At 46.5% G+C, this 13366-nt stretch overlaps 1 protein-coding gene across 4 annotated transcripts; it reads right to left on the bottom strand.

Moving 5' to 3' along the window:
- Positions 1-324: 324 nt before the first annotated feature.
- On the bottom strand, positions 325-11884 carry PHETA2 (PH domain containing endocytic trafficking adaptor 2). 4 transcript variants are annotated; one of them, XM_067559606.1, is made up of 3 exons: positions 11549-11884; positions 4251-4404; positions 325-3461 (listed from the first exon to the last, which is right to left on the bottom strand). In XM_067559606.1, the coding sequence occupies exons 2-3, from the start codon at positions 4346-4348 to the stop codon at positions 2642-2644; spliced, it is 918 nt and encodes a 305-aa protein (XP_067415707.1). In that variant the 5' UTR covers positions 4349-4404; positions 11549-11884; the 3' UTR covers positions 325-2641. The 4 variants fall into 4 exon arrangements, with proteins under 4 accessions (XP_067415707.1, XP_067415705.1, XP_067415706.1 ...); XM_067559604.1 differs by having other exon boundaries at positions 11685-11884; XM_067559605.1 differs by lacking the exon at positions 11549-11884 and adding an exon at positions 10986-11074.
- Between the last annotated feature and the right edge of the window lie 1482 nt (positions 11885-13366).

Here is a 13366-nt window from a genome sequence, read left to right as displayed (position 1 = left end):
TTTAAAGTCATGAAAATATTTCTCCCCATATTAACTTTTATAAACACTTTCTATCTCCCCAACCCCAAGACAAAACATAAATTGGAGCCTGCACTAGTTGGCATGTCCCCTTGAACTCATGGATGCAGTAGATATGATACAGATAAAGGGGTGCGGATTTCAGCCAAAGAATGCTATAAGGAAACCAAAGTGCAGCAGTGAATAAGAGATACACATACTATGTTGTTCACAGTTCCAGGTTGCTCTATTTACTTGTCAACAGTTATTTGTGTTAGGACCCAGTTTCCCCTAACAGAGAAGTAGACCACAGCAAGGCATGCATGAGTAAAGATATTGGCACACCACACTGGGAGGAGCTTTTCAAAGGCACAAAGGGCAGTTAGGCACCCAACTCCCACTGAAAGGCAATGGAAGTTGAGGGCCTGACTCCCTTTTGTGCCTTTGAACATTTCTCCTGTGCATGGTGAAGAACAAGACTGAATGCTTCAACCAGCCAAGAAGTGCACCAGAAGCTTATTAGTGCACAAGCTGGAGCAGCTTATTGCTCTCACAGTATGGTTCATTGATGGTACGTGTAATTAAAAATTTTTGTTTTAATTCTTTGGTGGTAGCAGGGATCTGTACAATGTATTCTGCTATGAAACAAAGTTCTTAGAGGATAAAAGAAAAGACTAGGACAATTATAAATACTGCTTCTATATTATGTTTACCACCACCTTTTTACACAGTCCCTGGACTATTTGGTTTCCTTCTCCATGTATCTTTATCCCACAAAGCCCAGCTGCCTTTTGAGCAGCAATTTGTGGCCTAGCAGCCTGTCTAAACTCATTTTCATTTATAAAAGCTTGATTTACCACTGCATTACTCCACTTCTAAGCTGGCGAAACTCCACTGAGATCAGCGAAGTGATGTACTGATGTCACTGGTGTTGAGAGGGGCCCTCTCTCTCAACCCCAAATGCCTCTCTTCATGCCCCTACCCCTCTGCCCCATCCCTACAGAGTGCACGATTATTTTTGTCCTTCCTTCACTGATTTTCTCCTCCCTTTCCACATTGTGTCTGTGTGCGCGCGTGTTTCAGTTATGAGGGCCCACTTTTGGGATTTGGACAATTATTGTCCTCAGCCACATCCTAATATCTGTGAACATGCACCACCTGCAGTACTTTGCACAATCAAAGCACTGTACTGAGGTTAACAAGCCTTTGCGAGATAGAGGAGTTTTATTATCCCCAATTTACAGATGGGGAGACCGAGGTTAATTGACTTGGCCAAGACCACACAGCACATCAGTGCTAGAGTCAAGATTAGAATTTGGGAGCTCTGGCCTCCTGACCTTTGGTTGAATACAGAACTTGCTGCCTGTGGGAGTCTTGCATCCAAACTCACATTCAGAGAGGGGGAAATGAGTTTGTGGGGTCTCCACAAGTCTGACGGATGGGTTTAGCAGGGTTTGGTTTCGGTTGTTTTATGCCTATGAAAGTGGCAGGTGTTGCACTCAAGTACCACACTGCCACTCACTGCATCCCTTTATCCTCCATAAATACTAAGGCAACTGAAATACACTTGTAGATATGCTAATTCCATAACATGCAACAAGATGGGCACTGATCCACAGATCCTTGCAGCCCACACCTCTGGCAAGAATTTTTTTTGGGGGGGGGCGGGGGGAAGAGGGGGGAGGGGGTTGGTACAACAGGCTTGTGTAAATAATCATTAGTTATTGGGTCGCACCTGCCCTCATGCTTGATACAACCAGATGTTCCAGAATCCTTTGGTGGCCTTTTACGTTTCTACTCTTTAGCCAACCTGTACTATAATGCACTACTGGATCTGATCCTAATTTTGAAGACTGGAAGTTCTATGTCCATAAATCTGAGCCCACTCAAATCAGACAGACTGAGACTGGCATAAAGCTCCATTTGGGACAGATTGAGGTGAAATATGGCCTCTGGACCAGCCAAAACCATGGAGCCCCAAATCTGCTTGAGTCCAGGCCAGTGAGTAGAGGGAGAGCTGCAAAACTTCATAGGGCCCAGTTCAGCCATTCTGTTCAACCCAGTCTTAATTCACCACTGATCATGCTGTGGCTCAGAAGGAACTTGAGGGTGACACCAAAAAAGCCATTTTTAAAGCTAACAGGCAATAGATGTTCCTTACCTCTAGCCTAAACAAACATTCAGTTGCTGACAAGAAATCAGAAGGGATTACTCAAAGAAGGGGTAACAATAAAACACACCACGCCATCCACTATCCCAGACTGGTAGGAAATAAAAACAGCCACCTGACTGGAAGAAGAACGATGCCCATTTTGTGTATATGAGTCTGGTCACTCCACAGCCTCCATCCCAGATTCAAAATCTAGAATTCCTGACATTTTCAGCCCCACTGCAATACTCCCCAGGGAAACACACACTGCCTGAGACTCAGGAAGTGAAAACAAGGTGTTGGGAAGATTTGTGTCTCTCGTAGATCCCACACCCACCCACACACGAAGCATGCAACGTCTCCAGAAAAGAAGGAGAAAAAACATTGTCTCTTATTTGGCTATTTTCCTGGAAGGGAAAGAGGTCACCAAGCACAGCAATGATATTGTCGAGATGGGCTTGATGTCATCCTGTGCCTTGCCTTGCATTCCCCAGTTCACTGTTCCTTGCTCCTCTGGCTCTCCAGCCACTCCCGCCTTAGCTCCACAATCTCCTGACCATACCAGCTGTGTAGCTTGGAGAAACAGGCTGTCTCTGGGGACACGGGGCTTTCCTGCCCAGTCAAAGAAAGGCCAGCGGCGGATGCTCCGCATACACTCCCAGCTGCCAAGCGCCGGCGTGGAGGCAGGGGTGGGGGTTTGGAACACCCGCCATTGTGGTCAAAGCAGGAGGCCCCTGCCGGGATGTAACCACTGCCCCATGTGGAGTAGCCATTCTCTAAGATGGGAAGCTGTTCCTGGACGGGCACCATAGCAGGATTGGACAAATGCCTTTTTATGCCAGACGACGACTTCCTTGGAGATTTATGGCAGGCAGCCAAGCTCTTACGGGCATCCTCCAGCTGCTTCTCCATCTCTCTCACCACCAAACGCATGTAGTCAAAGCTGGCTCGCGAGAGCGCCTTCACCCAGGCCTCCATGGCTGCCTGGCAGTCGGCCACCAGCACATAGGCCTTGGCGCCAGCATCATCGAAGCGGATGGCAAAGGCAAACTCCTCGGCAGCCTCGCACAGTTCCACCGTGCAGCCTTCCAGCACAACAAGCCCCAGGGGGTCCCGGCTCTCACGATCTTCAAAATAGAACAGCAGGTTGCCCTTGAGGATGAACCAGCGACGGTGGTAGGAAGTGGTGTGGTGGTGGTGGTGGTGATGGTGGTGACGCTCGACGCGCTTGTGTAGGAAGCCAGCATGGTCTGCCGGAGAGTCACATGTGGCATAATGTGCCACGCTTCGCTCGTTCAGCTTCATCGTTCTGGTACTGCAAAGAGAGAGATCACAAGGGAGTCAGCTTTGGAACAACTCCTGCTTTGGAAAAGACTACTGAGCCAGTTAGTGCAGTATCCAGTTTTTCAGGCAGCAGCCACTGCTTAATATTGAAGAGGAAGGTGTAAAGCCTCCACATGGCACCTCACTAAGCAGTACTAGACCATGGGGGAAGAAATCCTGATTCCAGCAAATAATCATCTTGATGTCTACTGTACAATGTTTAATCTAAGTGTCATTGCAGGTGTTGGGCCAGATCATCAACTAGCATAAAAGAGCACAGCCAATTTACACCACTAAGGATCTGTGGCCTCTTATCTTATTTTATTCAAACAAATGATTACTTCTTTAAATTTTTGTGAATGTCACTAGCTATTTACTTCAATAATATCCTACCGCAGTGAGTTCCACAGATTAATTATGTGTCACTTAAGCGGTATTTTCCCTTTATTCCTTTTACGTTAGTTGTCTGTTAATTCCTCTGAGTGTGCTCTTGCTCTAGTGTTATGGGACAGGAGGAATAGAAGAGTGCCTTTCAAACATGTTCATCAGGAGTCCCTGAACCACACTGCCAGCAGGTGACACTGGCTCGGACACTTAGTCATTGGGTGGAAAGGGCATTCCAGTCTGATGCTTCCCCTCTGTGGCAAATGCTTCTCCTGCCCTCCCACTGGTTACCTACAAGTCCAGCAGCAGCCCTCAGCCCAGTCCCCTTCCTTCTATGCTGTAGCCTGGCTTGCCCAGAACATGGACAGGATGGGGGCAGGGAGATACCATACCATACCAGCTATGATGGTTAGATGACAGTTCACTGGCCCTTTTCCTGAACAGGCTAGTTCTCTGACAAGGGTCCACAGTGCTCCATCCTTCTGCTCCTCGCATCCAGTCAGAGGGAGGGTGTTGAAGGCAGGTTTCACAGAGCCCAGGGCAGCTTGGAACTGAAACACAAGGTCACATCACTCAAACATATATTCCCCATTATAAAGTCAACAGAATGAACCTGAGCACAGTCCCCACCGATGACAGGGCGGAGCACATGTTCACCAGGATTCCCTGGACCACACTGTCAGCAGGTGCGCAGGTGGTGCTGAGCTCCGACACGCACGTCATTGGGTGGAAAGGGAGTTCCGGGCTAGATATAAACCCTGAACTTGAGCCAAGCCCAGCCCTGCATGCCCCAATACTGCCACCTGAAGATAGCTGAAGGAAGAATGGATTTTAAACTGTTTCCTTTTAAAATATATATATGCAATTCAATTCTCAAGGCTGGAAAGAGGTTCTGTGGTTGAGTCTGGATCCTGAACAGCTGTTTTGTTTTTGTTACAAGGGAGAGTGTTTGTTACAAGCATATCAGTTTCCATCAGCACCCTGTAATGTGCAGACCAACACACAGTATAGAGTGGGTCAGACAGAACAATGTTATGAATGTAGTCCTTTTAGTCTTCCAGCCTGAAAGCACTTGTTCTCCAGCAAAAACTTTGGACAAAGAAATGCACAAAACAATAGGGATGAACTGGATTATAAATCATGGCCATCACCCCAGCCAATCAGCATTCAGGATTCCACTCCTCTTACATTCCTGCCCTGCCAATTAGACTATAAAATCCCCCCCCCAGTATTCCAAAGTGGCCTTCCCTAAGCAGTGCTCTTCAGGCAGGGACACTGGGCCCAATTCTCCTCTCTTAGCTATAGTGCACAGGTGTTCTGGCTAGGGGTGCCATTTCTGATTCGGGGGGAGGGCAACTTTAACCATGATTCCAGGGGCTACTTAAGCACCTGAAAACTCTAGGGTTTTTTTTGCAAGTAATAAGTTAATACCCTGGGACCGACACAACTGCAACCACACAGCCTTTAGCTTCATTATTCCAAATGATCCTACAGTAAGAAACTGTGACGCTGGCAGGCGAGGTGTCAACTCTTGCCAAGGCTGCAGGCATTAGCTAAGAACAGACAAACTCATAGCTGGAGACACCAGACCAGTTCATTTATGTGTTAGGCCTCATCTACACGACAAACTTATGTGGGTATAACTACATCACTCAGAAGTGCGGAACATCCACACCCCTGGGCGACATAGTTACACCAACCTAATCCCTGGTATAGACAGCACTACGTTGATGGAAGGGCTTCTCCCATCACCATAGCAACCATCTGTCTGGGAGATGGAGTACCTAGTCAACAGGAGAAACTCTCCTGTCAGCATAGGTAGTGTCTTCACTAAGTGCTATAGTGGTGGCAGTTGTACCAGTTCGGTGCTGTAGGTATAGACAAGTCCTTAGGCCTGAACTACACTACAGTGTTTGGCTGAAAAAAGTCAGCTGTTCGACAAAACAGTGCTGGTGTACACACTGGTGTACATATTCCCTGCCAACAAAAGTGCCCTGTTTTTTTGACAACATAAAACCACCTCAACGAGAGGCGTAGGGCTTTTGTTGGCATAGTTAGCGCAACTCACTGTCAGTGTAGGCACTGCGTCCCTTTACATCGGTGGTGGGGCTGTCATACTTGTCAATTTCACCACTCCAGAAAGCTGAAGCCCAGGCAGTTGGAGGGGAGAAGACCCTGCGCAGCTGCCCCCAGCGCCCGGCTGGGACCAGAGAGTGAGGGGGAGGCAGCCCACAGGGAGCCCAGCAGCCTGTGGGCTCTCAGCAGGGAGCTGAGAGATGGGGCTGTCAGCTCCCCCCACTGCCCCTTAGGTCGGTGGAAGTGTTCCTGGTGAGGACGCGCTCCACCGACCCAAGGAGAGCAGTGTGGACATCAGCCACCACTGTAACTATAGCGGTGGCTGTAAGTCGACATAACATACGTCGACTTATTTTTTTAGTCTAGATAAGGCCTTACTGTTGCTCAAAATAGGTATTAATCTACTAAGAATGTATTTAGTGTTTAGACTCTATAGAATGCTGCAGGCATTCTCTTATCTGTAACATCAGTATATTATGCTATAAGGAAATGTGTAACTTTTGCTTTATATAGTTATGAAAATGTTTGCACTAAACTTGCAAACTCATAGAGGAAGAGAGTTTCCCACCACCAGTCCAGAAGAACTGTCAAATCAGATGGGCCATCAAGGAACATTACAATACAAAGGTTTGGTGAATGGCCTGTCGCACCTTGGAAATGCTATGTCCAAGGAAGCTTGTCCTACGGACTTGAGGGCTGAATGAAGGAAATAAATTGAAGTCACAGGAAAATGTTCCATCTATTTTCTGTTTAAACTCTCACAAGGCCAGAGACACTAAGCTGAAGCCCGGAGATTCGCACCCTGAGTGGATGTGCCCTGAAAGACATTTTGAACTGACAGATCTCTACTACTCTATTAAGATTTAGATTGCAACTCATTTGTATGCATATATTTGCTTGCTTTAACTTGTAAAGACTTCTTTCCCCCTACTTTATAAACCTTTAAAAGATAGTTTATAACAGGATTGGCTACAGGCGTTGTCTTTAAGATCTAGGGTACCAGGAGGGATGGGCTAAGTGACTGTTCTCTTGGAACCAGGAGCAACCTGAGTATTTTGTGATTTTTGGTGTAAGTGAGCATCTATCACTAAGTCCAGCTTCCCTGGGTGGCAAGTCTGTGACTCCATGGTCAGACTGTCACAGTGATCCAGGAATTCACAATTTGTCACTGGCTTGGTGAAATCTAATTATAGAACATACCACCAGTTTGGGCTGTCTGCCCTGCCACTCCAGACAGCGTGATACAAGACACCATCTACATCCCCAGCCCTCAGGCCGCTGAAACAGATCACGGCATGCAGCCCCAGTGCTCACAAACATTCCTGCAATAACACAGCACCATGCAGAGTCCCTGTTCTCACATGGAGCTCTCAGTGTGCAGAACCCCAGCTCTCATGAGCATTCTTTCACTAACAAACCAGCATAGAGTGTCCAACGCCCCACAAACACCCCAATGCCCACTTCCCTCATGCACCCCCCATTGCACTGAGAGGCCACTGTACATTCCTCTCCTTGCTGTATACATTTCCCACTTTTCCTGCCTCTTTTCTAGGAGCCTTTCAAGGAGAGATTTTCACAAACTAACTTGAGGCCAGAGACCATCATTTCACCCCAAAGCAGTTAATTTCTTATTTCCCCTGCTACTGTGGAAGATTTAGAGCCAGGATGAGACTTTCTCCTGATGCCCCTCTACATCACAGTGTAGATCCAGAGTTTGTGCCACTATGCAACCTGCTGCTAAGACGACAACTGTAATGTCACAAATCTGTTATTCAGACACCATTGTGGGGTTAAGCACCTTAATGAGCAGAAAGCTAAAGTTAATTTAGTGCTGGAGAAAAGCACTGGATTTCAAGTACAGGGGATTCATAGATTCTCAAGACCACAAGCGACCACTGGGATCATCTAGTCTGACCTCCTGTATAACACAGGTCATACAACATCCCCAAACTAAATCCTAGAGCAGATCTTTTAGAAAAACATCCAATCGTGAATTTAAAATTGTCCACCACAATCCTTGATGTCAGTAGAGGAGGGTATGGAACAAATTGATTAACAGTAATAAGTCACCAGGACCAGATGGAATTCACCCAAGAATTCTGAAAGAACTCAAATATGAAATTTCAGAACTACTAACTGTGGTATGTAACCTATTGCTTAAGTCATCTTCTGTATGAGATGACTAGCAGATAGCTCATGTAACAATTTTTTTAAAAGGCTCCAGAGGTAATCCTGGCAATTAAAGGCCAGTAAGCCCAACTTCAGTACCAGGCAAATCAGTTGAAACTCTAGTAAAGAACAGAATTATCAAACACATAGACGAACATGATGTGTTGACTCTTCCCCAACAAGGTTTTTGAAAAGGGAAATCATGCCTATTACAATTCTTTGAGGTGGATTAACAAACATGTGGACAAAGGTGATCCAGTGGATATAGTGTACTTGGACTTTAAGAAAGCCTTTGACAAGGTCCCACACCAAAAGCTCTTAAGCAAAGTAAGCAGTCATAGGATAAGAGGTAAGTTCCTCTCATGGATCAGTAACTGGTTAAAAGACAGGAAACAAAGGATAGGAATGAATGCTCTGTTTTCACAATAGAGAGAGGTAAATAGCGACGCCCCAAAGTATCTGTATTGGAACCAGAGCTGTTCAACATATTCAAAAAACGATTTGGAAAAAGGGGTAAACAGTGAGGTGGCAAAGTTTTCAGATGATACAAAATTAGTCAAGATAGTTAAGTCCAAAACATACTGAGAAGAGTTAGAAAGGAATCTCACAAAACAGGGTGACTGGGCAACAAAACGACAGATGAAATTCAATGTTGATAAATGCAAAGTAATGCACATTGTAAAACATAATCCCAACTATACATACAAAATTATGGGGTCTAAATTAGCTGTTACCACTTAAGAAAGAGATCTTGGGAGTCATCGTGGATAATTCCCTGAAAACATCTGCTCAGTGTATAGCAGTAGTCAAAAAAGCTAACAGAATGTTAGGAACCATTAGGAAAGGATTATTATAATTCCACTATATAAATCCACAACACGCCCATACCTTCAGTACTGTTTGCAATTCTGGATATATTAGAATTGGGAAAAGTACAGAGAAGAGCAACACAAATGATTAGGGGTGTGGAACAACTTCCACAGGAAGACAAATTAAAAAGACTGGGACTGTTTAGCTTAGAAAAGAGATAAATAAGGGGGGATCTGATAGAGGTCTATATCATCATGCATGGTGTGGAGAAAGTAAATAAAGTGTTATTTACCCCTTCACATAACAGAAGAACCAGGGATCACCTAATGAAATTAATAGGCAGCAAGTTTAAAACAAACAAAAGAAAGTGCTCCTTCACACAATGCACAGTCAACTTGTGGAACTCGTTGCCAGGGGATGTTGTGAAGCCCAAAAGTATATCTGGGTTAAAAAATTAATTAGATAAATTCATGGAGGATAGGTCCATCAATCACTATTAACCAAGATGGTTGGGGACACAACCCCATGCTTCGGGTGTCCCTAAACCTCCAACTGCCGAAAGGTGAGATTGGACAACAGGGAATGTATCACTTGATAATTGCCCTGTTCTGTTCTTTCCCTTTGAAGCATCTGGAACCATTCCTGTCGGAAGACAAGATACTGAGCTAGATGGACCATTGGTCTGACCCAGTATGGCTGTTCTTGTGTTCTTAAATCTCTCTCTAATCTTCTCTCTGTTAAACTAAATAGATTACGCTCTTTGAATCTGTCACTATAAGACCTGTTTTCTAATCCTTTTGTTCATTCTTGTGGTTCTTCTCTGAACCCTTTCCAATTTATCAACAAACTTCTTGAATTGTGGGCACCAGAATTGGACACAGTATTCCCGCAGTGACTGCACTAGTGCCAAACACAAAGGTAAAATAATCTCTCTACTCCGACTTGAGATTCCCCTTGTATATGCAATAATGTTATTTGCATTAGCTCTTTTGTCCAAGTGTCACACTGGGAATTCATTTTCAGCTAATTATCCCTCACCATCCTCAAATCTTTTTCAGAGTGACTGTTTTCTGTAACTATGGCCTATATTCTTTGTTGCTACTTATATATTTTCATTTAGCAGTAATCAAATGCATATTGTTTGCTTGCACCCAGTTTACCAAGCAATAGATCGCTGAATCAGTGACCCGTCCTCTTCATTATTTACCACTCCCCCCATTTTTGTGTCATCTGCAAACTTTATCAGTGACGATTTTGTTTTCTTCCAGGTTACTGATAAAGATGTTAAATAGCGAAGGGCCAAGAACTGATCCCTGTCGGACCCCACTAGAAACACACCCCCTTAATGACAATTCCCCATTTACAGTTCCATTTTGAGACCCATCAGTGAGCTAGTTTTGAATCCATTTAATGTATGCCCTGTTTAATTACATCACTCTAGCTCTTTAATTAAAATGTCACACGGCACCCAGTCAAACCCCTCGTAGAAGACTAAAATCCTGACACCATTGAAGTCAACTGGAGTTTTGTCATTGACGTCGGTGGAGCTGGGATTCACCCTAGACGCCTAACTGTACCAGAGCCTCCTGTTTGAGAGATTCCATAGGACACTCAGGCTGTTTGCTGAGACTACCACCATGGGGGGGATGTGCTCCCCAACTAGGGTCAGTTGGGAAGCCAATCCCCGAGCCAACCTAAGGCTGATCAAAGCAGGAGGGGGGCTCCCACTGTAACAGCCCAGGCTGTGAGAGGGGACGGTGAGGAGGGGCGATTGTCCGTCTACTTCTAGCAAAGAGGCAGTGCAGTGCAGTGCTCCCCCCCGCCCCGGCCACTGGCCCTTCCTGGACCCCCTGCGGATGCCTGTCCTCTGTGAACTGAGCCAGGCCACTAGCCCGAAGCGCCGGGCCGCTGGAGAGGCTGGACTCGGGGAGCACCTCTGCGCTCGCCCGGCTGGCGTGGCGTGGGAGCAGGAATCGCAGCTGCCCGGGCGGTCTGGTCTGGCCGGCCCGGCTGGTTGTTCCCTCTCCCCTACAGCCAGGGACTCCGGGCCTGCGGGCCGCCCCACTGTGTTACTCACCGCCGCCGGCAAAGCCCGTCCCCCTGCTCCGAGCTCGAGTCGCTACAAGTTACAAACAAGGGGGCAGCAGCTGCCCGTGCTTCCCCCGGTACAAAACCCGGAGGGCCGGACAGCCACTGGAACAGCGGCGCGACTCGGCGGGCTCAGGATCCCGAGCGACTCCAGGTTTTCCACCAGGCTGAGTTTACACAGAGGAGGGGGCAGCTGGTCTCAGTCCTCCCCATCCGCACCCCAGCGGGGCTTGGGGGAGCCACGTCAGAAGAACCCCACCCCACGTCTGATCTGACTCCTTTGCACTTCATTTCCTAGCACCCACCCCCCTAAGGACACACACTGGGGCTGGGGGTTTACATTTGGCGGCGGCTACGCTTGTTATTTGGCCCTGCATTCATCAGCCTAACTTGGAACCGGTTCAGCTGCGGCGAGGAAAAACTTCCTGGCTGTGAATCCCGGGCGGGACAGACACTTGTTTGCATGTGTCCCTATTTGGACGGGACAGTCCCTAGACTGGATCCAGCCAGCGGCGTGGCTGCATATTAGCAAAACATCTGTCCTGTCCCCACCTTCCACGCCAGTGTATTTCAATGGCGTTAAAAGGCGCTTTCCCGTTTCTCTCTCCTAGCTTTCGCACACAGAGGCTCTGCCCCGGTTGCATAAAACCACACCCCCTGCTGGTTAACTGGAGGAGAGCTGCCTGACCGTGGATTCCGCAGGCCAATTCTCCACTGCATGGTGACTGTTTTGTATTGCTCCACTGCCATAAGATAAAGGGGCCATATAAGTGGTGGAGCTGGTTCTGAAGAATGCCCCTGGTATCGAGGGGGCTCCCCACTTGGCACAGAGCTATTTGAAGGGCAAGCATAGTGAGTGTGCCAAGGAGGGAACAGCCAGTGCTCTTAACTATGCTTGACTGCTGCAGTGGCCCCTACAGGCCCCCAGAACTGCTCTACCTTTTGCCAGCATAAGGCTTAAAACCACCTGTGCCCTCCCCTGATGCCTGGTCAGAGCCCCCACGTGGGGAAAAGAGTACACTTCACCAGGGCCAGGGCCTGGCCCAGGCTGCAACCCCCATTACGGGAGGAGGCCTGTGTTAAAAGTTTGTACTGGACCCAAAAAAGTTATGCTTGGGCCCTGCACCTGGTGCTGAGATGGAAGAAGACAGAGTTGCGGCCTGATGAAGCAATGGTATAACTTCAGTGTTGTGACAAACTGGTTCGCCCCATTTCTTAGGCCAAGTAAAAACTGACCAGAGACATTGCTCAACATCCAAACCACAATGAGCTCTAACTAAAAAACAAACATGTTTACCTCTTGAGCATCCAGCTTTTGGAAGCAGAAGCACTAGACATTCCCATGAGAGGCTATTCTCAAGGTATTTCTCTTATGGATGAAACTAGGGAAGTGCAAGAAACATGCAGAGGCAATCTGATCTTGTGAGATTTCCAGTCTAATTAAGCATCTGAACTTTTAGAAACTTATTAATAGATTCCAAGGCCAGAAGGGACCTTGTGAACATCTAGTCTAATTATCCTATATGACACAGGCTACAGAACTTCCTGAAATAATTCCTAAAGCATATATTTTAGAAAAACATCCCATCTTCTTAATTTTAAAATTGCCAGCAATGGAGAATCCGCCACAAGCCTTAGTTAATTGTTCCATTGGTCAATTACCCTCATTGTTAAAAACTTACATCTCCTTTCCAGTTTGAATTTGTCTAGTGTCAACTTCCAGGTATTGGATCATGTTACACCTTTCTCTGCTAGACTGAACAGCCCATTACCAAACATTTGTTCCCTGTGTAGGTACTTAGAGAGTGTAATCACATCACCCCTTAACCGTCTTCTCTGGATAATTTGTGGTTCATGCTTGTTGCTGTTTGTGAGGTCATGGGTCAGGCTGAGAGGGAAGGTTCCCTAACTACATTTAATTCAGGAGTTTAATTATCCTAGAAGATGGAGACCCACAGGATGTGGGACAGACCCATGAAGATCAGAGCCTGTGAATTTCAAGACAGGTGGTCACCCCAGTTACCATACTGTTCAGGTAGCTGGTCTCTGTCATGTAACCCAAGAACCATAACTATACAAGTCTACAGAGGGTTCCCTGATCCCTGCAGGGACTTAAGAGTCCCCTCTCTCCCTCCCCTAAAACAATCAGATTCCAGTCATAGCAGATATATCACAAGCACAGCACATAACAGGAGACTTGGTGTCTGTTTCTGCCCTTTCTGAATTAAATTATCTAATGTGCACATCATATTATTGTCTCAGGCATTGATATTGCTCCCATCACTGCAGTATCTGGGCGATTTATTAATAAATAATAATACTTTGCACCTCTCTAGATCCTTCTATATTTGGATCTCAAAACACTTTACA

Source organism: Emydura macquarii, unplaced genomic scaffold (genome assembly GCF_026122565.2).
Source record: "Emydura macquarii macquarii isolate MOO-44397 ecotype Brisbane River unplaced genomic scaffold, CSIRO-AGI_Emac_v2 contig_2205, whole genome shotgun sequence".
NCBI classification, from domain to species: Eukaryota; Metazoa; Chordata; order Testudines; family Chelidae; genus Emydura; species Emydura macquarii.
This window is presented reverse-complemented; position numbering and strand designations above follow the sequence as displayed.